Source organism: Prenolepis imparis, unplaced genomic scaffold (assembly GCF_030444845.1).
Source record: "Prenolepis imparis isolate NDT839.2.m4 unplaced genomic scaffold, iyPreImpa1.0 SCAF_3, whole genome shotgun sequence".
NCBI classification, from domain to species: domain Eukaryota; kingdom Metazoa; phylum Arthropoda; class Insecta; order Hymenoptera; family Formicidae; genus Prenolepis; species Prenolepis imparis.
Window position 1 is genome coordinate 4283990 of NW_028141161.1, and position 27410 is coordinate 4311399.

Sequence of the window (27410 nt, forward strand, 5' to 3'; positions counted from 1 at the left end):
AGCAGAGATTAGAGATCTTTATCAGGCGAGCTTTTTAAATTTCATAAAGGACTTGGTGCAATCGGATAGCAGAAAGGAATTTCAAATGGAAAGGGCTTTGGAGGATGCATTTCTTAGACTAGATAATGACTTATCGAACGAGGCTTTGTTGCAACTGAATAGGAAGGATGCAAGAACTCTTGCCGTTGCAATGTCAGGTACGGTAGCTGTTGTGGCACACATAGATGGCCCTCATCTCCATGTTGCTGGCGTAGGCGATTGTAAAGCCGTATTAGGAGTACTCTCAGGTTTATTTGCTCTTTTAAAATCTCTGTTTATTTAATATTAACACATTTGCAGCCGAATACTCTTGTATTAATTATTTCACTTTTCTAAAATTGGAAACTGAATACAATAAACTAAATAAATCTATAGTTGGTTGCTGCACAGTTCTATCATTAATAAGATATTTATCATAAATAAGAGAAAAAACAAAAAAATTTATTTTGAAATATTATTTTTGTAACTACTTATTTTGAAATTGAAGGAAATTTACTTGTTACAAATCCAAACAGAGCTTCTAGTTGCAAATTACATATTTTTTCTTAAAAACAACTATGTGTTTTCTTTACATCAATCGATTCCTCTCATTATTTTGTGCATAATAGTATTCAGGTAAGATCATTGGAAAATGAATATTTTACGAAATATTTCATAGTTTATGTAAGATTGTCAAATATATAAAATATCTCAAACTGTTTACTTTTTGATCATATTATCCCTATAACTTTTCATACAGAATACTGCGAGGAATCGATTTATATAAAAAAAATATGCATTTAAAAAATTCAAAATCTTGCCCTGCCCTTGATAACGCCATCCAAGATCAAAGTGATAAAATCTATAAACAGATATTTTTAAACCTTACAATTTTTATTTAAAACATTTTTTCTAAAATGCATTGTTTACGAAATATTCGACTGTATCCAAACTTTTGGCCCATCCTGTACATGAGGAATGTTAAAATTTTTAAAAAAACCTTTTAAAATTTATTACATGTATTTTTGAAAAAATTAATTGAATATTTTTACATAAAAGTAAAATTTAATCTTTTTTTGTATATTTTAATAAGAAATTTTATTTTTAAACGTAAACAAATTCGTTTGATATTCAAATTAAAACGAACTTAAAATAGTAAAAAATACTATTATGTCAGAAGCTGTGAATGTGTTAATTATGATTAAACAAATTTTACGTATAAAATTGTAAAAATAAAATCAATATGTATAAATAAAATTTTCCGGTTTAGAAAATGATGGATGGTCGGCTAAAATAATGACGGTGGAGCATAACACCGATAATAGTGCGGAGGTGGAGAGAATCCTGTCGGAGCATCCGTCGAACGAGAGATCGACTGTGATTAAAATGGAAAGACTGCTCGGGCAATTGGCGCCGCTTCGTTCCCTGGGTGACTTCCGTTACAAATGGAGCAAGGACATTATGAAGAAAATCGTGCCGTTCTTCAAGGCGGCGATCCCGCCAAATTATCATACACCGCCGTACCTGACGGCCAGTCCGGACGTCAAGTATCACAGATTGACGCCCAGAGACAAGTTTCTCATAATAGCCAGTGACGGTTTGTGGGAATTGATCTCGCCGTTGCAAGCCGTACGCTTGGTAGGGGAACATATGAGCGGCAAAGTCACTCTCAGCCCATTGAGATTACCGCGAAAAAATATGAAATTGTCGGATATAAACGAGATGTTGCTGCAACGTAAAGAGGGTCTGAAGAAGAAACCCCTCGACAGCAATGCGGCGACACATTTACTGAGAAATGCTCTAGGCGGCACGGAATACGGGATAGATCACGTGAAACTATCGCAATTGTTGACTCTGCCAAGCGAGGTGGTGCGAATATTTCGTGACGATATTACCATAACGGTTGTTTACATGGACTCGGAATTTCTGAGGCATTGTCCTCCCTGAAAACAATAATTGCCAAAACTCTCAACTCTTACTTTTTAAATTATATTAGTATATAGAGTTTGTTATTTATTCTTAGTTAACAATAAAAACAATTTACATGAAAACACCATTTTGAATATTGGCGATACATATGTATATGTAACACTCTCGGTGTATTACATAATACTCATTATGCTCTATTTGTGTTTTTCAATGTTAGCGAATTCCTTAAATTATATCTAACCATGCAATATTCGATTCCCGCAAGCGATTACTATTTAAATCGGAATAATCGAATAATACAAAGAGCAGTTAAAAATCATAATCGAAGATGTGATAAGGAAATAACTAAAATCTATATATAAATCTATATAAATATGATTTTTTACAATTAAGTTGTTAGGTATATATCAGTGATTATATAGTAAAGCATTAAACACAAGGTTTGTCATATACCTCATCATTTTTCTATTTTGCATTTTGCAATAAAAAATAATCTACCTCTTTTATTTTTTATATAAGTCTAAGACTTTATCTCAAAATATATATGGTTTATTTCTTAATTTATGTACTATTTTCGCCAAGTAAATAAACGAACGAATTTAAGCTTAAATGCCAGATTGTATTCGTTTTGCGCTTAAAAAGGATTAAATCAGATGAAAAAAAAAAAAACTCGTTTCCAAGTATATTTATATAGACATTTAAATCAAATGTTATTGTAAGAGGGATAAGGCGAGCGTGTGGACTAAGGACATTTTAATTGAGTTATAAATCCGTTTATACTTAATTACGCAAAAGCTCAAAGACTTCTCAACCTTCTTGACCAAAATCTTCTTTAAATTTTTCTAGCTTTGTCAAATCTTCTTCATTCACGGTAGGACGGGTCGTTGCTAGCGATTTTAACATATCTTTCTAAAATGACAATATATATATTAACACATATTAAAATACTCCCTTTATAAGTATATAGGATGATTCAGGGTTAAAACTTAAAATATGAATTTAAGACCCCTCAAAATAAGTAAAAGAAGTTTTAAAGATGCCCATAGCTGCTTTAAGAGATATTAATACCTATATTTTGAATATAAGATGTTATAAAATTATTATCAAATTTATATAATAAAATAGAAAATAAAATTTTTAATTTATTTTTAATTATTTTGAGATTTTAAATTCGAGCGTTTAACCCTGAAACATCTTGTATAGACAGAAATAGAAGAAGTATAAAAATAATCTGATAATTTTATCATCTTGTATATTCAAAATGTTTAAAAATCGCGCTATTTTTTGAACAAAGTATTTAAATATCTTTTGGAGAAACTTTAATTTTAATTTGATATTTTAAGTTTTAAGTTTGACCGTTTAACCCTGAAACATCCTGTACAGACAGAAATAGAGGAAGATATATGAAAAAAATTTTTTTTAAGTATCAGACTGTTTCTTTCTGATGAAGTGAGCTGAAATGGTCACGAAACGTTGGAATCAAACAAAAAGTCTACGCGGTTCAAACCCGAAAACCTAATCAATTCTAATATTCTCTAATGTACTCATATACACCGCGAAAATCTTAAATATCAAGTTTTTTTTTAACTTACCATAGTAACTGATGGCTCAAACAACTTTTCGCCATCCAGTTCCATCCAATTCATTTCTATGGCAGCCGGATCGCCAGGGGAGCACGGAGTAAATAAATCATTGACAATAATGGAAGGATCCTTCGGTGATGGTCCTGTGACGCGTTTAAAATGTGTAGCCGTTTGCACTTGCCGGATGGGTTGCATCAGAGCATCTCGTACAATGATGCTTATATCGGCCCCCGAGTAACCGTCAGTGGATGCTGCTAATTTCTTAAAATCATCTTCCGTTAAACAATGGGATGTATTACCCAAGTGGAGCTTAAACATGGCAGCTCGCGCTTGTTTTTCAGGTAACGGAATATAAATCCTCTTTTCGAATCTTCGCCTGATCGCGGAATCCAGAACCCAAGGTATATTAGTGGCTCCCAGTACGAGTATATTTTCATTAGTATTCCCTACACCTTTTTTTAAGGATAGAAAAAAGTTATTAATGCAACTGAAGTTTACGTTTGTTTACTTCGGCTAATAAAATATTAATTAAATCGAGGTACATAATATTTGAATTTATTAACTGATCTATGATAATATAAGGTTCTCAAAGTTCATCGAGAAGTTGCCAGTATGTGGTAAATAATAATTAAATTTAAATAAATATTAAATAAATATAATTAAATTTTTATAAATATTTAAAATTATTAAATATTAATGATTTATTATATTAATGATTAATAAAAAATTAAATATTAAAAAAATATTAATTAACATATTTATCCTTTAAGTATACCTTGCATCTGAACTAGAAATTCTGTTTTTATCCTCCTTGCGGATTCCGACTCATTGTCTGAACGTGACGAGCATAGGGAATCTATCTCGTCGATGAATATAATACTACGTTCCTTTTGTCGTGCTAGTTCGAACAAATTTTTTACAAGTTTCTCCGACTCTCCCAGCCATTTGCTCACTAAATCTGATGACGACGCGGCGAAAAAGGTAGCTTGATCAGCTTCTGTTGCCACCGCCTTTGCTAAATATGATTTACCAGTACCCGGTGGCTGCAAATGGCGGGTGAAAAATACAATTAGAAACTAAATATCTATCTAAATTCAAAATAAGTCGTGTATTAAATCAACTTCATCAAATATACGTACTCCAAATAATAGAATACCTTTCCAAGGTATGCGTCTTCCGGTAAAGAGATAAGGAAAATGCATCGGCAGAATAACAGCTTCTTTCAGAGCCTCTATGGCTCCGTCGAGACCGATAACGTCACTCCATTTAACATTTGTATTCTCGTTGATTATAATACCTTCTAACTTGCTCTGCATTTTTTTCTTCTCGGGATCGCTATCGGTGTCACTATCACCGCTTTCGCTCTTCTTATCTTCTTTCTTGGCATTATCTTCCCCAGCTTTAATTGGCTTTTTCTTACTCTTCTTCAAGTAAGTCTTTAATTTTTCTGCTCTTTCTAAATATTGCATACACTTCGCTCTTATACTTTCCTTCACTTTATCTCCATGCGTCTCGTCTGAAATTCAAAATATATTGTATAAACATCAAATACTATATAAAATATTATATAATTATAAAATAAAATATAAAAAATATAATTATATAAAATATTATTATATATAAAATATATTCAAAATAATTATAAAAATAATCGTTAAAAATTGTTAAAAATATCAGTTACACTAACTTCGTACAATCATTGTTATTATTAAATAATAAAAAAATTTGTTTAATTTTCTAATTAGTAAGTCTAAAATTAAATTAATCCTTATCATTACATTTGATTGAATGTAAAAAATATTCAACGCCATGTTCGTATAATCTAAGAGCTTCCTCATAGTTCTTATTACGATCCTCCTCCGTAGCCTTTGTCACCAGATCTATGGCTTTCTATAAAAATCATACAATGTGTGAGAATTTGTTATGTCAACAGTGTATACATTATATTTATGGATTTATTTACCTGCAATATTGCCGAAGCCATTACTTTTTCTTGATAAAAAAATTCAAATATACACAATATTCAAATATGCACAGACTTATTCCACACTTGTTGGCCTCTGAAACGATTTTGTTAATTAAGTAATACTCGGAATCAAACGTCACCCCTATCGATGATATCACAGCCGATTAAACCGTCGTTTTTCTTCAAGTATCACCGAATTATCGAAAAATCATCGCGAAGAATTCCTCGAATATATACTGATTTTACTTGAAATTTAATGAAATTTTGGTTTGTCCTCCAATTCTTCTCTTTTAGTTACGCAATAAAACTCGATAAAATCGTGTTGAATTGCTTTTTACGACGAAATATAGGAATACAAACGTTGCGGAATTCTCGCAAAATTTTGTACAAGCTGATTTTAATATATGTGCTTTATAGAAAATATAATCTGACTTTTCCTAAAAAAATGTTATTATTGTAAAATTCGAGATGCAAATTTGTTACCATTTTCACTTCTGTTTTAAATGTCACTGCAAAAATATTTACTTTTTAGAAATCAATGCGTCCGATCACTCGCTTTTATTGATGGCACCACAAGGGCCGACCCACACGGCCATGTCTTTAAAGACCCAAGACCCAATGACGTATATACATAAAACCTGGTCCACAATAAAGGCCCGAGCACAAACTTTTGCATGAAGGCTCATTCAGACAGGACGCGTCAAGCGTCAAGCAGCGAGCAGCAACCAATAAGCGAGGCAATATTTTTTACGCCATTGCTAATATTACCTCGCTTATTGGTTGTTGAATGGTTGCTGCTCGCTGCTTGACGCTTGACGCGTCCTGTCTGAATGAGCCTTAACGCATAAAGGTGCCTTTTCATGCTGACGCTCGACGCTCATTTTTAGCGTCAAAAGACGTCACGTGACCAAAAATAAAGATACCAATTCGTCAATTTTGGTCACGTGACGTTTTTTGCCGCTAAAAATGAGCGTCGAGCGTCAGCATGAAAAGGCACCTTAATGCATATACATAAGAAATTCGATTGGTTGAATTTCTTATGCATACGTTTATGGACCAATCAAATTTCTTATACATATGCGTTATGCGTTCTGTGCTCTGCACCCCTATTCTGTAACTTTTTAAAGGCTAGATCATAGGCCGGTATTCATAGTCGGTTCTTATATTTAAGACTGTCTTACGCTGGGTCCACAATAGGTGATTTAAGCCCTAAGCCTTAAGAAATTGATCAATCGCAGTCAAGTATGAGGAGAAAACTCGACTATGACACAGATTAATAGATAGCCAAAGACCTGGATGAAGGCGAGACCGGCATTTCTCACTGATTTCAGCGCCATATCGTAGTAGTGGCCAATGCAGTAACTACTAACTACATTCCCAAGAAATAAGTCATTTTCGAAGTCAAAAGTCGCGTCGTTAATACGACGGTAATAGTAGTAATTGTGGGATCCCAGGTTCAAAACTTGGGATGGCATAATTTTTTTTTGTTTTTTATTATTTTATATGTATATGTTATATGTATTATTTATTACGTAGACATAAATATTCGGCATATATTTATTGTTTTTTAGATACGCATATATCTTCTTATATATTTAAAATGTATAAAATAATCATAATATAAATAAAATATTTTTACAGAGAAATATTTTTAGAAATATTTTTACTTTTTAAAAATTTATACATTTTTTAAATTTTCTTAAATAATCTAATAATGTTAGAATACACACTTTTCATAACTTACGGAAAACATTCGGATTAAAAATTTAAAAAATGTATGAATTTTTAAAAAATTAAAATATTTCTAAAAATATTTCTCTGTAAAAATATTTTATTTATATTATGATTATTTTATACATTTTAAATATATAAGAAGATATATGCGTATCTAAAAAACAATAAATATATGCCGAATATTTATGTCTACGTAATAAATAATACATATAACATATACATAAAAAATAATAAAAAACAAAAAAAAGTTATGTCATCCCAAGTTTTGAACCTTGGATCGATCCCCACAGTTACTACTCTCGTGTTCTCCCGCTGCGCCAGCGGTACTAATCAAAACTGTGTCTTTCTTTAGGCCTTATAACAAACATGAAAATTTCTCTAAATATCCAATATAAAAAAAAAAAATATTACTTACAAGGCGCATTGGACGAAAAGCTCGAACACGGATCAACTTAAATTCAATACAGATTCACTATAAAAAAGGAGATCAAAATCGGTAAAGAGTCGATCTCTCCTTGAAAGTATTGTTAAAAAGTTACAGAATAGGGGTGCAGGGGCGAAGTCTTTTGGTAAAGTTAACGGAGTTTAGCACGGACTCGAACCAGGGGCAAAGTCTTTTGGTAAAGTTAACGGAGTTTAGCACGGACTCGAACCAGGGGCAAAGTGTGTCGGTAAGGGGCAAAGTCTGTCGCACGGAAATGCCGGTCTTGCCTTTTTCAGACCTTTGGCTATCTGTCTATTAATCTGTGACTATGATTGGTCAATTTCTTAAGGCTTAAGGCTCATTCAGACAGGACGCGTCAAGCAGCGAGCAGCGAGCAGCAACCATTCAACAACCAATAAGCGAGGTAATATTAGCAATGGCGTAAAAAATATTGCCTCGCTTATTGGTTGCTGCTCGCTGCTTGACGCATGACGCGTCCTGTCTGAATGAGCCTTTAGGGCTTAAATCAGCTATTGTGGACCCAGCGTTAAGTACAATCTTAAGATGTGATTAACCAATCACAGAGCCGTATTTGCATCTTAAGACATTACTTAAGATGGTCTTGAAATAAGAACGGACTATGAATACCGGCCATAGAGGCCGTAAACTTTTTCCGTAACCGTAACCGTAAATTTAAGGGCCATTCCACAATAGGTTGCAAATGCTCTCGTTGTCAGTTGATAATTGCGGATTGACCAATCTCGAGCTCCGTGAACTTGGCCCCCCAATTTTGACTTTTTGAGTTTTTCTTTTTTTAAATCGTTTGTAAGTCGTTTGTAGGTGATTGTTAGATTAATTAAAACGTTTGTTAGATTAGCCTCGCGCTGCAAAATAAAAAATAAAATTGACCGTGAAGTTAGCCCCCGGTTTTTTATTTTGATCCTTTAAGTTTTGCAGAGGCTCAATCGATGCGGAATCGTTTGTTGGTCACGAATATGCTAATTAGAACGTTTGTTAGATCGTCGTTTCTTAAATAAAAGCAAAAAACGATATTTCGCGTGTCGCTAATCGCGCTGGTCTGCCGGAGCCATAACGCGTACCGCGTAACCAATCAGAGTCGTTCCGCGTTTTCTATTACGGCTCTGATTGGTTGCGCGGTACGCGTTATGGCTCCGGCAGACCAGCGCGATTAGCGACACGCGAAATATCGTTTTTTGCTTTTATTTAAGAAACGACGATCTAACAAACGTTCTAATTAGCATATTCGTGACCAACAAACGATTCCGCATCGATTGAGCCCATGGACGTATGAATATATCTGGACGGAGCTTTCTGGCGCGGGGGGGTGAAGATTTTAGGGGAGGAGGGGGCCGCCATATTGTCTGGCGACATTAGTGCTGCTCCATAGGTATAGAACAGTGTCATTGAATTATTTTATTGTGCGAAATTAATTTATTACACGAAAATATTAAAAAATGCCGCTTTGTGTGTTGCAATCGGCTGTTACAACAAAAGTTATCGCAAAGCTAATGATAAAAATCTAGTCTTTCTTTCCCCGAATTCAATAACACAATTCTTTTTCATTAATCAACTGAGATGCAGTGATAGATTTTTGTTATTTATATGAAGAACCGTAATTCTCATGATTCAGATTTTTTTAAACGAATTAAGAACACTTTTAGCTATAAAGTGGTCTCGTGGTATTACATATATATGATCAATATTGTTATAATAAAGTTGATTTTAATGTTTATGAATGTAATTCATATATATATACTATATATATATATATTTATGTATAAAATATATTTAGGTATAAAGTTATTTTCAATAATTTTTCAAAAATTTTAATAAATTATATTTTATATAATTATGACTTTATAGCTTAAAATGTTTTAATACGTTTCAAAAAAGCCAAAATATGAGGATTATGGTTATATTTATACAAACAATAAAAATATATCATATTTTGCATCATTTATATTAAAAGATATAAACTTTTAATATAAACATAGAAAATTATTTTCAATTGCGCACAATTGTTGAATTAATGTTCTATTCTATAAAAGTCTGTTCTCATGCAATAGAAGTAGAAATAAAATATCATGATATGTCACATTTCAAACAGAGCGCCAAAATGTCGCCAGACACAGGGACTTGATTCTTGAATTCATTCGCAAGAGAAACGTATACGCAAATTCGGCTCTTACAGAAAAGTTGCAAGTTGATTGGCTATCGCATGGCTTTTAGCCAATCAACTTGCAACTTTTCTGTAAGAGCCGAATTTGCGCATACGTTTCTCTTGCGAATGAATTCAAGAATCGAGCCCCAGGTCTTTGGCTATCTGTCTATTACGCTGGGTCCACAATAGGTGATTTAAGTCCTAAGCCTTAAGAAATTGATCAATCGCAGTCAAGTATGAGGAGAAAACTCGACTGTGATTGGTCAATTTCTTAAGGCTTAGGGCTTAAATCATCTATTGTGGACCCACTGTCAGGGTGCCTTTACATGCGGCGTAAGATGCGTACGCGTAACTTACGCCAAACTCATCAACCAATCACATCGTTTTAGTTATCATACGCAAATTCACCTAGTTATTTAAGGGTGCCGTCACATGGGGCGTAACTTGCGTAAGCGTAACCAGCGGATCGCCAATCACCGAGTTATTCCGATAGAGCTCGACGAAGGGCTCTATCGGAATAACTCGGTGATTGGCGATCCGCTGGTTACGCTTACGCAAGTTACGCCCCATGTGACGGCACCCTAACGTAATGCCGATACGCTAAATTCAATTTTTTGCGTAAGCCGCCGAAAGTCGCATAGGCAATCAGTTTATTTACGCATATTTTTCTCCTTATGGCCGGCAAGATAAAACATTGGTCACCCGAGGCCGTTAAACATTTAAGAAGAAGCATAATTTTCGTTCGTGCTGAATGTGTTTCGATGTGTGCTGAAAAAAATGAACCAAATTCGGGTAAGAACAAATTTTATATAAATAAAAATTATCAATTTAGATGTAATTCATCGCTTGCACAATATAACAAAGTAATTTTAAGGTTATCTCTGGTGAAAATTATTTTCAGAATCTCTCATAACAATTTTTTAGATTTCTTTTTTTGAACATTTCTGAAAGATGTGCCAATTCATATAGAAAATCTTAAAATTTTCTGAGAAAGTTCGAATTTTTATACGAATTGACGCATCTTTCAAAAATGTTCAGAAAAAGGAATATAAAAATTGTTCTGAGAAATTCTGAAAATAATATTCACCAAGTAAATCTTAAAATTATTTCGTTATATCGTGCAAGCAATGAATTATGTCTAATTGTAAGTATTGAATGAATATTTTATGGCCCAGCGTGTGTGTCCAATAATTATTTTTTCATTTGTATGCTGGACGAGTTTGAGCAACCTGTTGTGTCTTATGCATCTTCACTTACATATTTCTTTTTTAATACAGCACAAATGTGGATACTATGGATGGATTTTTAAATTTACCACAAACTTTGCTGAGCACGAGTGCTTCAAAGATTACATAGAAGGAGTAGACCATATCAATGTCGAAAACTATGTCGTGACAATAGGTATGATTACTATACATATCTTTTCAATGATTACTATACATATCTTTTCAATGATTACTATACATATCTTTTCACTCATTTCACTCTATTAAATAAATTAAAAAATATAATTATATTTAACAGTTAAAAACAATTCAACGGTTGGCAAAAAAGAAAATTTAAACGAACTCTTAATCGAAGCAGTTAGAAGCAAACCTAGCTTATATGATCTTCGTGTACCTGCTTTAGAGAGGACACTGTTACGCAAAAAAGCATTATGGATAGAAGTGTCGAACATACTACAAGGTATATTTAATCATCTAGAAAAATCTTTTTCTTATTTTATTGCATATATAAATGAATTTTAAAATCAATTATTTATCAAGGTTTCCTCAGTCCAGAAGAGGCTAAGACTAGATGGAAGTATTTACGAGACAATTATATAAAAGCTCGTAAGAAGGTTCGGGCGTATGTACCTAGCGGATCTAGCGCTAATGCCATTGAAAATAAATCTAAATTTCAATATTATGAGCTTATGGCATTTCTAAACGATTCATTGCAGACATGGCCGTAAGTTCTTACTCTTTAATATTCTTATATATATTATTTCTATTCTATCAGAAATTAAAGAGAGTTTGTCACATGTGTAATCCATTTATTATGATATTCTAGGACAGTGAGTTCGTTGACAGATCCTAATGCTAAAAATGATGAAGTTCACTTGACACCGAAAACGAGCAATATGAGGGTAATATTACAGCTGGGCCTTTAACAACGCTTCAAATTTCGGATAACAATTCTCTACAGACATCCTATGTTTCTTCACGAACATCTACACCTACAAGTATTTCTCCACGGACGTTCGATTCTATCGACATTCTTTCACAAGTCCCCAAACCTACGAAAGATTTTTCATGTATTATACTTATCTAATAAAGATTAAAATAATAAAAATTAGAATATTTTATTTTTAATTAGTTTATCAAAATTAATAATTGTTATTATTAGCACTTTTGAGTATTTAATCGCGACTATACGTGTGAAACCTGTTAAAATATTATTTTTATTTATTTATTTATATATTTTCTTATTTATTTATTATTATTTATTATTTACATACCTTTTATTTATATACGCTGCACCTCATTTACTTCACCGTACATACGTACTTAACCTTCTTCTTCTTCTTCTGTTATGGCAGATCACATGTTGTTGGACTTCCGGTGATGGCGGTGACGTGTACCCAGGCCTTGGTTTGAGACGCGAGCTGTTAATTGAAAAATTGTAGAGACGAAGTCCTTGAGGTGAGGTATTCTTGTTGTAAAACAGTCCTTTTCAGGACTCATAAATTCTGAGTGTGGAGAATAACATTAGTATCCCCTACGATCCCGAAAAATCGGGTATCGTGGGGGACCACGAGGCAGGTGAGGTTAGAAATGCAAGAACCTTTAGTAAGAAAGTAATGTCCTCTGATGATAGCCGATTTAATAATAATGACGTGATTGAAGAATGTAGTAACACTTCATCTAAACCTAGAATTAAGTCTGTTAGTGAAATTGACTGGGACTCGTTCCATAATAAGAATTATTTAACACCAGTAAAAAACGTTGAGTCGCGTGGACAATCTTTGCATATCGACCCGTATAAAAGAAGCAAAAAAACTACTATAGGTTGTTTAAAAAAAAATAATAATAATAATAAAAGATTTAAATTAGACTCTGGACAGAATTGTTGTGATCTGTCTAACGATGGTATTTCTGATATGGAAGTAGACAGTTCCGATGTAGCGGTTTTACCTGTGGCACGTAAAGAATTTGATATAATTGAGAATAATGATCCTAGCGAGCGAGTTTCGTCCGTGCAGAAATCTGTTCCCGCGACGGATAATAGTACTAGATTTATATCCGAACGATATGTTATAAATAAAGATAATAAGTTTGTGAAAGTTACGGAGGATAATACTAAGATAGATATTAATAATAATGTTAGAAGGTACGACTCCCAGCATGAGGGTCCATTCGTATTACAGGCTAGTCTGTTAGCTGCAAGATGCTCTGATAAAGCGGCGCGTAATTTTATTAGAATTATTGATTTGGTAGCTAATATGAAAATAAAACCCATTAAAGCTGAAAGGTCTGGCTTCCGCATGGCTGAAGTAACTTTTAAAAATTCATCGGAAGCTAATAGAATCCTGGACAACCACACTCAACAACAGGAGGATAATTTGGGAATCAGCTTCATGATTCCTACAAGGTCTCTTCTGCGCAAGGTTGTTATTAGAGACTGGGACCTGTCAATCCCCACACTTATAGATGCCATCGATGATAAAACTAAAATAATTGCAATAGAGCGGATGACTAGAAGTTTTGATAAGGATAGTAATACTTTGAATAGGATTAACACAAACAATATAATAATTACATATAGGAATGCGGAACATCCACAAAAAATCTCCATCTACGGGGGACTTACGTTCCTAAATTCCAGACTGTTTATACCAAATGTAAAACAATGTTTTAACTGCTATAGATTTGGACACCTCAGACAGTTTTGCAGAAAAAAAACCAAAATGTGTGTGATATGTGGCGATGCGTTCCACAGGCAATGCTCTGAGATGGCTCGCTGTGTGAACTGCGGAGACAGGCATAGGGCTACGGACAGAAAGTGCCCTGTATATGCTATCAACAGAGATACCAATCGAGTCATGGTGGAGGAGAGGGTCTCAGCTTATGAAGCGAAGAAGAGAATAATGCCGTTCACAAGGGAATATCGGAATCCTGAGAGAGATCAGTCTGCATGGCCAAGGCTACCTAGAGTCAACAGAGGACAAGATCCTCTACCAGTTTCACCGCCCCGGGAGAAAAGATGGCACAATGGGTAAACAAATACGGATATTACCCCCCACTCCTAGAGGCAACACAGTAACTAAACATTACAGTCAATTTGATTTGAGAGAGCATGACATTACGAAGTTAAAACGCGGAATTGTTCTGAAGAATGATCAATTTAATAACAATAATACAAGCGTCCATCATAGTTTTGAGGAGATCACGGAAATTATAGACTCAGCTACAAGTCATATAAGATTATGCAAATTGGAAGATCATCAAGTTGAAAGAATGATTCAAGCTATAAATACTCTATCTCAGACAATCAAAAATCAACTCAAAAATGGTTCGCATACGAGGGTCAACGCTCGAAAATGGGCATTCGGAGATGCTTCTTCAGTTTCTACCTGACATGAGAGGAATAGTTTGGAACGCTAGAGGCATCAGAAATAAAAGATGGGAAATTACAAAATATATTAATGATTGTGATATTGTATGTATTACGGAGACTAAACTTAAAACCCAAGATAGTCTTAGATTTTCAGGCTTCACTACACATAGACAGGACGGTACGTCTATGAGAGATGGAAGATCGGGTGGAGTAGCACTTCTTGTCAGGAACACTATTAAACATAAACAAATAAGTTGCAAGTTTGGATTGTCTTGCACGGAATGCGTGGGAGTCGAAGTGGACAGCCTACGAGGAGGTTATACGGTGGTCGTACTATATAGAAGGCCAGGTGTAACAGAAAAGAGGGCGAATTGGTGTAAATTTTTTCAGCAATTCCCTCAAACGAAAACCATAGTCCTTGGAGATTTCAATGCGCATAACACGCAGTGGAACTGCAGGGACACGAACGTAAATGGAGTTAACCTGGCGGAGATTTGTATGGAATTGGGTCTCTTTTTGATCAACGACGACTCGCTTACAAGAAAGGCCCCCCCTGGGGGGACGTCATCGAACCTGGACTTGATTTGGACTACTCCGGACCTGACAAACTTAGTAGAATACCAACAGTACACGGAGCTGTGGGGATCGGATCACTTTCCGGTGAGCTTTTCCGTCAATCCGAGTTCCTTATATGTTAGGTTATATGAAGAGAACCAATCGGACATCAACAAGGAAAACAGATTGGAACGAGTATGTCCGTGTTATGAGGGATCTAGGAGACATGCATGTTGACAAAGAATCACATAAAGATCTGGAAGATTATATGAGTCTATACGAGGAGTTAACCCAAAATATGCGACTTGCGGTGTGGCAGGCCTCTGGAAAGTCCATGGACACTCGCGCATATGGTTCCCCGCATAATATTAATTCGCGCCAAGACGGTCTTTACAGAAGACAAAATAACAAAAAAAATCCGGTAGAATGGTGGAATAATACATGTGCAACGGCAGTACGATCCAGGTCTCAACATCTAAAGACGTTTATGCGCACAGGTTCAATGGACGATTTTATTTTGTATAAGAGGGCCAGAGCGCAGGCAGTGAAGACTATCAAGTGTGCCAAAAAAGAACACTTTTTTCAATTCATAGCCTCTATCAACAAGTTCACCAACATCAGTTACGTCTGGAAAAAAATAAAAGTCCTCAAAAAGTCTTCTTCCAGAATCCAATGGAATAAGTGGCAAAATACTGACCAAGTGCTCAAGTAATTATGAAAACTATTGACAATATCTCTCCACCTTGGGTAGTGGAGCCTGAAATAATAATTAAACCAAAATACGACAATATTTACAATCATTTGAATAAACGCATAACAGCAGAGGAGGTGAGGCGAGCGATATACTGTGTTAGGAGGGACTCATCTCCGGGGCTCGACGGCATCGAATACAAGATGATTAGATTGCTTCCTGCAATATACTTACCTATCATTACATTCATTTTTAACGGTGTTTTTTGTGGTGGTCCTTTGCCTAAAAGCTGGTTGGAGTATCAAGTAATATTTATTGACAAGAAAGACAGGGATAAAGTAAGACCAATATCCCTGTCTTCATGTTTTGGTAAAATCATGGAGCGAATTGTGGCGGAGCGAATGTATTGGTGGTCTGAGAACAGAAAGGTGTTGGACTCTAATCAGAATGGTTTTAGACGCGGGCGCTCGTGCGGAGATAATCTTATAAAGCTTACCTCAACTATCAGGAGTAATTTCTTTAAGGACAAGCACACTACAGCGGTCTTTTTGGATGTGGTCTCGGCATACGATAACGTATTGTATTCTGTTCTGATCGGGAAACTTGTGTCAGAGGAATGTCCGCACAGAATCGTTCAATTTGTGGAAAAATGGATGCACTGCAGAAACACCAAATTCATCGTGGACCACGATCAGGAAATCATCAGACACTCATGCAAGGGTTTGCCGCAGGGCGCAATTCTTAGCCCTCTCTTATACGATATATATACTAACAAGTTATCTGAGTCTCTTCCAGAGGGAGTTAAACAACTTCAGTTCGCAGATGACATGGTGATATACTGTGACGACGAGAATAAGGGAACTAGAAAACTATTGTTGGAGGAGGCTCTGACCAGACTCAGCTCGGAATTGTCTTTGCTGGGACTGGAATTTCAACCCTGCAAGTCGGTGGTGGTGGAATTCAATAAGGCAGGATTTTTTGACAGAGACCTCACAATACGCCTGGGAGATGGGCTTTGCAGAGCACAGACGCAGACTAGGTTCCTGGGAGTGATTCTAGATGTACAGCTCAATTTCGACAAGCAATGCAATGCTGTCAGAGACAAAGTGGTCAAGGCAAACGCAATGCTGAAATATGTCAACGGGGTGTCCCGAGGCATGGAGGTCAATACAGCCTTACTGTTGTACAAAAGCCTGGTTAGATCGATCCTAGATTATGAATCTTGTATCTATATCCCGTTAACTGGAGTAAACAGAACTAAAGTGGAACGAGCTCAGTTTGCAGGAATTAGGATGGCTCTTGGATATCGCAACTCTACCCCGACTAACATATTATTGGCGGAATCTAAGATGTTGTCAATTCGAGACAGAGCAGGTTTTCTGGCTAGAAATGCCATATTTAGAATAATGGAATACGGAGAATTGGAAATCAGAGAGGCCATAGCGGAGCTGGTGAGTCGGGAGGATATATATAGACAGCGATGCCCATGGAAGCGGGCTTATTTGATCTCCGATGCGTGGAGGAGCTGTATTAGGATTCTGGGGGCGCCGGGAGCACCCAAGCAATATGGGATGTTTCATACAGACTACTGGACACTTACAAACTCTATAAATGTTGATGAGATAACTGGCAGTGACTTCGATAGATATGCAAGCAGTGAAGAACTTATAGCAGACATGATGGTTAAACACAAGTTGCCTGGAGATACTATAAAAATTTATACAGATGGATCCAGATCAAAGGACGGTCTCTCCACGGGATGCGCATTTTTCATAGACAATCGAGATATTGGATATATGTTTGGACTAAATAAAATGGCTACAGTGTTCACGGCGGAAGCCTGCGCCATTGCTAAATCTTTAAATTGGCTGTTCAACGAGACATGCTCGGAGGACATCCTGATCCTAACCGATTCGCTTAGTTCCATTCGTAGCTTAAAAAACAACAGTCTCAACGTGTATACTAATCCTTACATTACGGAAATTAGAAGTTACGTAGATAAATTCAATAAGCTGGCTACAAGAAAGGGAAGAAGAATAGTACTGGCATGGATCCCTGCTCACAGAGGTATTTACGGAAACGAAATTGCGGATGGATTGGCAAAGGAGGCGAGTACATACGCACACACTGACCAACTTACTGTCCCTATTAACGACCTTAAAACAAAATTTAGAGAAGAAATGTATGTAAGAACTAAAAGCGAAATTAGATACCAGTTTAATTTTAAAGGCGTACACTATTATAGAAATTTTTACAATGAAGAAACTAGATATCCGTGGTTCGCTGGAGTTAATCAACCTCGACAATATACCGTCACAATAAACAGACTTAGAGCAAATCACTATAATTTAAACGAATCATTGTGTAGAGTAGGCTACATAAAGTCACCAAGGTGTGAATGCGGTTTTCATCAGGAGGATATTAATCACATGATATTTCAATGTAGTATTTTTGAGGAATATAGAGTGGACCTGAAATACAACCTTAGCAAAGTCGGTGCCAGTGGCCCTGAATGTGTATGGAATTGGCTTCGTAATGAGGAAACGAGAACACTCAGGATTGTGATAAACTTCATCTCAAGGACGGGTAGAATTGTATAAATTGTTAAATTGTTATCTGTTCTAGACGTATCCCTTCCCTCTGAGGGGATCATATTGAGAGATAGTAGAATCAGTCATATTGTATATGTGCGAGATTTGCTGTTTAGGCTGGAAGCACGCCTCCTATCACTGGAGATTTAAAAAAAAAAAAAAATTCTGTTATGGCAACGAATACGTACTTAACCGTATGATTACGCGCACATTTTACTAAGGACCAAGTACCTAATTCACATGGCGCGTATTTAACAATACGCCTAAATAATAACAACCAATCGAGAATCCATTTAGTATTTCTGTTCTATTGTACAACAGAAAGCCTGCTCTGTTATTGGTTAAGCTAGTTACGCTTTACGCGAAATTTAACGAAATACGCTCCATGTGAATAAGGTACTTTTAAATGGCGTAAGTTCTGGCATATTACTAGAATACGCAAGGTACGCAGCAGTACGCGCGTACGCATGTTACGCCGCATGTGAAGGCACCCTTAATCTGTGGTATAGACATCAGAGAGAAACCTGAGAGCGGCCACCGCGATTTAGCGGACGCGTGTACTGATGCGCCCCCTGACAAAGTGGACATGAACTACGTCGTTACGCTCGGTAAAAAACATAGAAATGGTTCGAATCCGTGATATGGTTCATATCTGAACTACTCGGATGAGAACCGAGTTGAGAACCAAACCGATGAGTCAGACAAGGACCAACAATCCATCGCTCTGGCTTTGTCTCACCAATGATGAGCGTCTCGTGGACTCGTGCGGCGGCAGACACGAGATTTCGCCTCTCGCGCGTAGCGTTCCACGTAATTCGAGGACAAAATTTTATGACGTTAAACTTTGGGCAATATATAAAAAATTAAATATATTAAATATAAGGTGTAAGATCAGATTATAAGTTGAGTAAAAATTATATCCAGTTTTTTGAGTACATTAAAAAAATTGTTTTTTGAAAGTGTATATTAAAAAAAATTGTTGAATTAATTTTATTTTAGATGAATAAATATTCTAATTTGCATAAATAATAAAAAAAAAGTGCGAGTGACGGGAATTGAACCCCACTCGTAGTACGTACACTTAAGTCCGTGGTTATCACGTTACTGATTGTGAGTCGGGTTCGATTCCCGTCACTCGCACTTTTTTTTATTATTTATGCAAATTAGAATATTTATTCATCTAAAACAAAATTAATTCAACAATTTTTTTTAATATACACTTTCAAAAAACAATTTTTTTAATGTACTCAAAAAACTGGATATAATTTTTATTCAACTTATAATCTGATTTTACACCTTATATTTAATATATTTAATTTTTTATATATTGCCCAAAGTTTAACGTCATAAAATTTTGTCCTCGAATTACGTGGAGCGCTACGCGCGAGAGGCGAAATCTCGTGCCTGCCGCCGCACGAGTCCACGAGATGCTCATCTTCTTCTTCTTCTTCTTCTTCTTCTGTATTGGCTGCTTGAGCTATTTATGCTCATACACCATTTTAAGACATGGTATTCAATTAGAAAGTATATGAAGTCAGTAGTACTTTATATAATGATCTTCGATTGTTTGACAAACCAGTGCAGTCTTTTATAGATTCTTGGATTATTGGAAAAAGCCAAGTCAGGAATATCCAGGTCAATGATTGGTTCTATAAGACGTATTGAGGAGATGAGTCTGTTGGAAAATTCAATATAATTAGGGCAGTCAAAAAAGACGTGATTCAAATCTTGAAAAGGGTGTCCACAAGGACATTCAGGAGAGGCAACAATATTCTTTTCCCACAAATGACCATTAGTAGCAACATGATGTGATCTGAGTCTGGAAATCAGAACAATAGTCGAGCGCATGAGATCAGTACTGAGACAATTATACCATGGAGGAGAAAGCACCGACTTGATTAAATTAAAATATCTAGCGCCTTTATATTGACTTTGGGACAAAAGAACACTAACAGCATCCTCCTTAGCCAAAAACTTGAATCTAGAGTACAAATTAGTATAATGACATCTACAGATAAGGAGAGGATCAGGAAGGTGCAAAGACTCTTTAGCCAGCAGATCTGCCCGTTCATTACCAACAATACCCCTATGACTGGGTATCCAGATTATATTGACATCAATGTTATCTACTTTACATTTATATAACAAATCTCTAACTTTCATAATAATCGTATGAGTATTACCCGCCAATCTAGAGTTCCGCAAACTAGAGAGAACGCTTAAAGAATCCGAGAAAATTGTTGCTTTAGCAATGCAATGATCTGGTTCCATAATGATGTTAATAGCATGAAGGATGGCATAAGCCTCCGCCTCGAATATAGAACAGAAATCATTTATGCGGGTTTTACATTCCAATCCGACATCCGGGGAGAAGATAGCATAGCCAACCCTACTCACAGAGTCCTCTCTCGAACCATCGGTATAGAAGGAAACTCCACCCATACTACCCATCAAATAATTCTCAAAAGAGTCCGGGATGCTTGATTCCCTGTGAAGCTCAAAGCCGAGCTCAGTATCAATGCTAGGTTTAAAATGACAAATATCGTAAGAAAAACTCAAATATCCCGGAAGATGGAACTCCTCCATCTGAGAATAGAGCTGAATATTTTCGAGATAAGTCCTCACCAAAGGACCAAAAACAGCTCCGTCAACCTCAGGCAGATTAGAGATCCGTTCTATGGTTCTTTTTAAAGGGTGAGATGCACGAGCCATAATCTTGCAAAGAAGCTTTCTCGTAAGAAATTGCCATCTTGAAGATAATGGGTGCTCACCATTAATGTCCAGCAAAACATTAGTTGGAGTAGTACACATCATACTCAAAACAACCCTTAAAGCGGCATATTGAAGTCTACAGGCTCTAGTGTATATTATCGAGTCAATAGGATGAAAAGCCTGACATCCCCAGTCTAGGACCGGACGAATGAATCCCTTATAAACATTAAGGAGAGTACCAGGATGAGCCCCCCATCTAATTCCAGAAATAGCTTTCAAGATGTTAATTCTGGGAATAACCCTACTTCTCAATTGGCTAATGTGAGCCCTCCAATTTAGTTCAGGATCCAAATAAACCCCCAAATATCGCACAGCCCATGAAAAAGGAACAACCTCACCCCCAATCCTGATGTCAAACCGACCATGCCCGATCAACAGACGAGTGTTTCTAGATTTCAATGTAGAAAAGACCGTACAACAAGATTTGGCAGGAGACACACTCAGTCCAAGCATTTTCAGAAGAGGATTCAGTTTATCCAGAGCGAGATTCAGTTGATCTCTAATGTTTTCCACCACAGAATTCGAGCAATAAATAGCTATGTCATCGGCATAAGAAAGAATTTTAACTGAATTGGGCAAGCATGAATTAATAATAGATATGTACATATTAAATAGAATAGGGCTAAGAATAGATCCTTGAGGGAGACCCCTCGATGTCAGTCTTCTCTGTAATGCAACACCGTTAGCAAATCCAATAAGATGACGACAAGAGATGGTATCCCTAATAAACTTCAGAACCTTACAAGGAAGACCAAATTTCCTCAATAAGATGAACAAAGCGTCAGGAATAACATTATCAAAAGCCCCAATCAAATCAACAAAAACTACACCTGTAAGTTCCTTTCGTTGATTGGCCTGATGAATATCAGTAATAAGAATTGATATGTTATCCATACAGGACAGACCTCTTCTGAATCCGTACTGAAACTCCTGTATTATGTGGTTATTCTCAGCCCACCATTCAAGTCTTTTATGAATAAGTTTTTCAAATAATTTATGAAGATTATTAGCAAGTGATATCGGTCTTAGAGCACCCTTATTCCCAGGTTTAGGAATGAATATAGTGTAATACTCACTCCATTGCCTAGGGTATATACCTTTATTATAAAACATGTTGAAGATTTTCAAAATCAATAAATGAGTATCCGAAGGTAGCTTTTTTATAATCTTATTCGATATAAGATCTGGACCTGGTGATGACTTAGCCTTTAGAGAAGAAACAGCTTCTTCATATTCCACGATAGAAAAGGGAACCAACATAAAAGATGCATTGGATCTTGTGCCATTAAAAGGCAAGTCAATAAGCGCGTCTTCATCCATCTGTGAGAAGGGTTGATTCAATGGAGGAACCAACCTATCAAATGCAGCCACAAACTCCACCTCCGATACCGCAATACTACTGGACCTACCGCTTTTCCTATTAGAGAAAGCCCTAATGTATGACCATACTTTAGAAATAGGTGTATTAATGTTAATAGAAGAACAAAAATTCCTAAAAGATTCCCTCTTTTTCCTAGAAAAAGCTTTAGATGACGCCTTACAAATATCAGAATATTTTTGAAAATTCGAAAAAGATGGACATCTCTTGAATTCTCTAAAGATTCGATTTTTATTGTGTATTATATCTTTACATTCATCGTCCCACCATGGAGCAGGAGCTTTTTTCCGTATATTGTTGATGTTATGACGAACAGCACCAGCTTTAGATAAAGCTTGATATAGATCAGAAATCAATTTATTATAAGTACTATTGAGATCCCTAGGGTTAATTACAAAAGTCTGAGTGAAATTAATACATTCTCCCTGGAATACATGCCAATCGATACCGACAGTAGAAAAGGAAGGCCTACCAAAATCAACATCAGAGCCGGAAATGAAGTCATTGATCCAAGTAATAATAGGAAAATGATCACTACCATAACCGGAAGACAAAACCTTCCACTCACAAGCATGCGCAATACAATTGGAAGTCAACGTTATGTCAAGAGCAGATGTCACCGAAAGATCGGCAGAGGCCCATGTAGAACCACCCCTGTTGTGCAAAAGAGGTCCACACTATTGATTGCGGCCTCCAATTTCCCACCCTCAGTATCCGGCCCCAGAACTTGATCGGACCAAAGAGCACTCTTACCATTCACGTCACCACATAAAATAATAGGAGAATAACCCTCACAAATTTGAAAGATCTCAAGCCAAGCATCCGAATTAGTATAAGGGTACTTGTTTCCACGAGGAGGACTATAAACTGAGCAAATAAAGATGTGCCTATCCGTACCAAGCCACACTCTACCAAGAATGATCTCAATCTTATTTCTAGAAGACACATCATTCAAACGCGCATCATTCACCAATGAAAATCTAAATTTTCTATCGATCAGGATAGCCACTCCACCACCCTGTCTGTTACGATTACGTGAAAAAACTTCATAGTTCGCGAAAGAAGGAGGAGAAATCTCATCACTCAATCTCGTTTCACAAAGAGCAGCTATACCAATTTTATATTTTTCCAATATATACAATAGATCAGGAATCCTTCTCAACAAAGATCGACAATTCCACTGCAAAACATTAACAGAAAAACAAGCCATAACAAAACAAACAGAAATATAATATATATAGAAATTTAAGTAAAAAGGATACCACTGAGAAGAGCCTGACTCATTCCAGTCAAAATATCCCTATCTACCTTTTGCAACGCTTGATGCTTATTCTGATAATCCGCTATCCATTTATTCAAAAAATCAATATTTAACTTAGAATTTAATGGACTCGAAACTTGCATAGCAGAATATGGAGAAGAATATATACTAGGTAGATTCTGAGAAAAGGATAGACTATTATTATTTTTATTTAAATTTGTCAAATTAGAAGTAGTATTAGATGATATTGACTGATTAGAGAGGATACCTTTATTAATGGAGGTAACAATTCCATGATTGTCTCTTTTTTCCCTTCTATAAGTAGAGGGAGGAGACTTCGTTTTAGACGAAGGAACATCCTTTGGAGACTGACTGCAAGAGTTCTCAGCCCGGTTAGGCTTAGTCACATCAGAAAATGATCTCATCGAAGTATTGAAACCAGATGATGATGACGATCTATAAGGAGTAGTTAAATTAGATGGAAGAAAATCGTAAAAAGTAGGGAGTGGAACTCCGTAATCCACACTAGGTGGTTTTACAATATTATTCTCCTTATTGCGTATCAAAACCTCAGCCTCGAATTGCGAAACATTTTGAAATGCCATAATTTTTTTAATTTCCTTTTGCTGAATAAAAACTGGACACTTGCTAGAAGAAGCTTCGTGCTCAGTATCACTAAGCTTATGTCTATTACAATTAATGCACGAAGGCTTATCGGCTAAACATTTCGACCCTTCACCATGAGTCGAAGGATTTTTTCCACATCTTGCACAGACAGCGTTGTTATCAGAAGCGCGACAGAACCTTGAAATGTGACCATATCGTTGACATTTGTCACAACGTTTAACTCTCTGTATAAAAGGACGCAATACTAATCTCTTCCCCATATAAATAACACTAGGGGGGACTACAGAAGATCTAAAGCGTACTATGTATGAGTCAGAGTTAATATAATTAATAGTAATAGAATTATCATTATGTTTTTGACGAATAGGTCTTTTTAGTCTCGTGACCTCAAAAGGAGGAGTCCACATAATACTCCACTCAGGAGGAGGTCGAAGATTATCAATAATTTCCTGTGGAGTATCGTCATCATCAATACCGCGAATAATATACTGCCTAATAACCTTGAAATTAGGGACATAAGCTATCCATCTTTCTCCCGGAAAAATTTGCGCAGCCATGTTATTAAAATACTCGACAAATTTATTTGCAGAATTGCTATCACTAAATGAAACTGAAAATTTGTTTCTACCAATAGTTTTCAAATCGAAAGCAGAGTTAAAATAATTTATATTTTTTGATATTCTCTTACCCAGAGCTATTATTCCATAAGATCCGGACTTAGATTTCTGATTATTCAAAGTATTATTATTATTATTCTTATCGTTACCTTCTATAGCAGAGTCTTTATCAGGCGCCTTAACCTGATATATAGCACGGATAGGAAGCTGTTCCATATGAACGAGGAAAGGAGGCTTGGACTCCAGAGAATACTTATTTATAAGACGCGAATCAGGTGCATCCAGGGGATCCGTAGATATCCTTTTACCAATTGTCTCGTAATGAGATACCTCAGAAAGTCTCTTTTTCCCGTAGATGATACGTCTTACTCCCTCCTCCACTGAAGCCTGCGAATTAGAATTTGTTGGATTATTAGATCTAGGTTGTTCCGAAATGGTAGAAGAATTATTTTTATTAGGAACAGGCTCACAATCCATATTGCTATCTAGATCACAGTCAATTATCACAGAAAAGAACAAAGGACAGGACAGAGAACAAAGGGAAAAGTAATATGGCCGAAAAGGCAACTGCGACACGTGGCAAGCTACGTGGCGAAAGCACGATAGGTCAAACAATGCATAACGGTAGAGTAAATCGTGGTCAATAGAAGAATAATTATATAATTAAAGAAATGTTTATATAAAATTGAACAATATCAAGGAAGAACAATCGCACTCCGACTCCACCACTCAGTCACGCACGCACGACCGGAGCGGAAAACCGGCGAACACTCAACCGACGTACGAAGAGTCTCCCGAGACGCTCATCGTTGGTGAGACCATGAAGAATAGAGATAAGGAGGCCGAACTAGCATTGAGGAATTATCGAAATGTGCGACCAAATGTCGAGCCTAATTGTAGTTTATTAATGCTCCGCAAGGTTGCGCTTTTGCCTCACGGGACTCACACGTACACGGTGGACTTTTGTGTTAGCAGAGAGAAGCCTGAGAGAGGCCATGCCGGCGATTTTCGTGGGACGCTTTTACTAGGCCGTACAGCAGCGCCGTGCATCCACTTTTAGGAATTGGAACTACGTATCCACATCCACTTTTCGATACCATCGATTATTTGGTTCATGTCCGTGCTAAATACATCCACTTTCATTTCTAGAAGTAAAATCTAAAATCATTTCTTACGCATGTGTGTCCACACATCTTATATCCATAAATTATAGATAAGAAATACATTTCGCGTATATAAATAAATTTAAAAAAAGATATATATATATATATATATTTTATATGCGATATTTTTACATTTTAACATATACATATATGTATACACTACGTACGCGCACGGATGAATATATATTATATATACGTGCGCATATATACAATTAAAATAGTAAAAGTAAAATTATAATTTTATAATATATTTATTTACTGAATTTTTGCAATTAAAAGACATCAAACACGACTTGAATCGGATAATTTTTGATTATTCATATATATTTATTAATTAAAAATTATTCGATTTATGCGTCATCGTGTGTTTGATGTCGTTCTAATAACTGTAAAAATTTCATTAATCTATTATACATTTACTTTCAAAAAGGTAAAATAAAAAATAAAGAATAAGAATTACTATTAAGGCTCTTCCGTAATAAATACAAATATAAGTGATAGGGCCTTAAGAGCCGAACGCGGATGTTGATGCGTATTCCAACGAAAATTTAATTTTTTCGCTGGAATTAAATTAATTGTGCATAGGGCACGAATTTTACTGCTTGGTATACTGCCAAGTCTTATATGGAATAATCTCATACTTGAGATTTTTTATTCTATACATCCCCTCTAACCCCCCTAAACTCCCCTAAAGAAGGGATGTATAGAATAAAAAATCTCAAGTATGAGATTATTCCATACAAGACTTGGCAGTATACCAAGCAGTAAAATTCGTGCCCTATGCACAATTAATTTAATTCCAGCGAAAAAATTAAATTTTCGTTGGAATACGCATCAACATCCGCGTTCGGCTCTTAAGGCCCTATCACTTATATTTGTAAAAAATAAAGGTTTAAGTCCTTATATATTTCATAAGACATTTAAATTCGTGATTATATATTTGTTATTATATATATATATATATAGATTAATTATATTAAAGGTCTCCGGATGTCGAAGCGAGGACGAAAACGAGATCATGTCGTCAGTTTGGCAGTCTTTTACGCGAGGCTTTCTTCATTTATAGGCTTTCTTCATTTATATTATCACGTATTTCACGAATACATATGTATATGTATATGTCATCTTACTATAGAAAATAACATTTTTATAATTCGCATTTTGTCTGCTGAAAATAATTTTAATGGATTAAAGATTAAATCATCCGATTTATGTCGTTTGGTGTCATTTTAATCGCTAAAATTTCATTAATCCATTAAAATTATTTCCAAATCGATAAAATACAAATTAAAAGAGTACTCTGCGTTGATACCACTGCTT

General features: G+C 35.8%; 4 protein-coding genes across 8 annotated transcripts in view; 2 read left to right on the forward strand and 2 right to left on the reverse strand.

Moving 5' to 3' along the window:
- The window catches only part of Pdp (pyruvate dehydrogenase [acetyl-transferring]-phosphatase 1-like protein, mitochondrial), a 3512-nt gene extending 896 nt beyond the window's left edge, over window positions 1-2616 (forward strand). The window contains exons 2-3 of the mRNA XM_083034659.1: window positions 3-287; window positions 1289-2616. Of these exons, the coding sequence (XP_082890785.1) occupies window positions 3-287; window positions 1289-1965 (962 nt within the window). The 3' untranslated portion in view covers window positions 1966-2616. The remainder of the gene's footprint in view (window positions 1-2; window positions 288-1288) is intronic.
- Vps4 (vacuolar protein sorting 4) lies at window positions 2479-6135 on the reverse strand. 2 transcript variants are annotated; one of them, XM_083033043.1, is made up of 7 exons: window positions 6022-6135; window positions 5494-5590; window positions 5309-5420; window positions 4670-5046; window positions 4306-4573; window positions 3540-3982; window positions 2479-2856 (listed from the first exon to the last, which is right to left on the reverse strand). In XM_083033043.1, the coding sequence occupies exons 2-7, from the start codon at window positions 5512-5514 to the stop codon at window positions 2755-2757; spliced, it is 1323 nt and encodes a 440-aa protein (XP_082889169.1). In that variant the 5' UTR covers window positions 5515-5590; window positions 6022-6135; the 3' UTR covers window positions 2479-2754. The 2 variants fall into 2 exon arrangements, with proteins under 2 accessions (XP_082889169.1, XP_082889168.1); XM_083033042.1 differs by having other exon boundaries at window positions 5980-6125.
- Window positions 6136-10601: 4466 nt separating this feature from the next.
- On the forward strand, window positions 10602-11988 carry LOC145934298 (uncharacterized; the record flags this gene model as incomplete). The annotated part of the gene is made up of 5 exons (XM_083034660.1): window positions 10602-10628; window positions 11114-11237; window positions 11361-11522; window positions 11603-11786; window positions 11889-11988. Coding segments are annotated over 5 exons (597 nt in total), but the record flags the coding sequence as incomplete, so codon positions are not given.
- Window positions 11855-25626, reverse strand: LOC145933383 (uncharacterized). Of its 4 annotated transcripts, XR_014424848.1 has the most exons (3): window positions 25077-25620; window positions 12337-12483; window positions 11855-12114 (listed from the first exon to the last, which is right to left on the reverse strand). XR_014424848.1 is itself a non-coding variant. In XM_083033041.1 (2 exons), the coding sequence occupies exons 1-2, from the start codon at window positions 25402-25404 to the stop codon at window positions 24105-24107; spliced, it is 363 nt and encodes a 120-aa protein (XP_082889167.1). In that variant the 5' UTR covers window positions 25405-25626; the 3' UTR covers window positions 23090-24104. The 4 variants fall into 4 exon arrangements, 3 of the variants coding, with proteins under 3 accessions (XP_082889167.1, XP_082889165.1, XP_082889166.1); XM_083033041.1 differs by lacking the exons at window positions 11855-12114; window positions 12337-12483 and adding an exon at window positions 23090-24139 and having other exon boundaries at window positions 25077-25626; XM_083033039.1 differs by lacking the exons at window positions 11855-12114; window positions 12337-12483 and having other exon boundaries at window positions 23090-25314; window positions 25398-25624.
- Between the last annotated feature and the right edge of the window lie 1784 nt (window positions 25627-27410).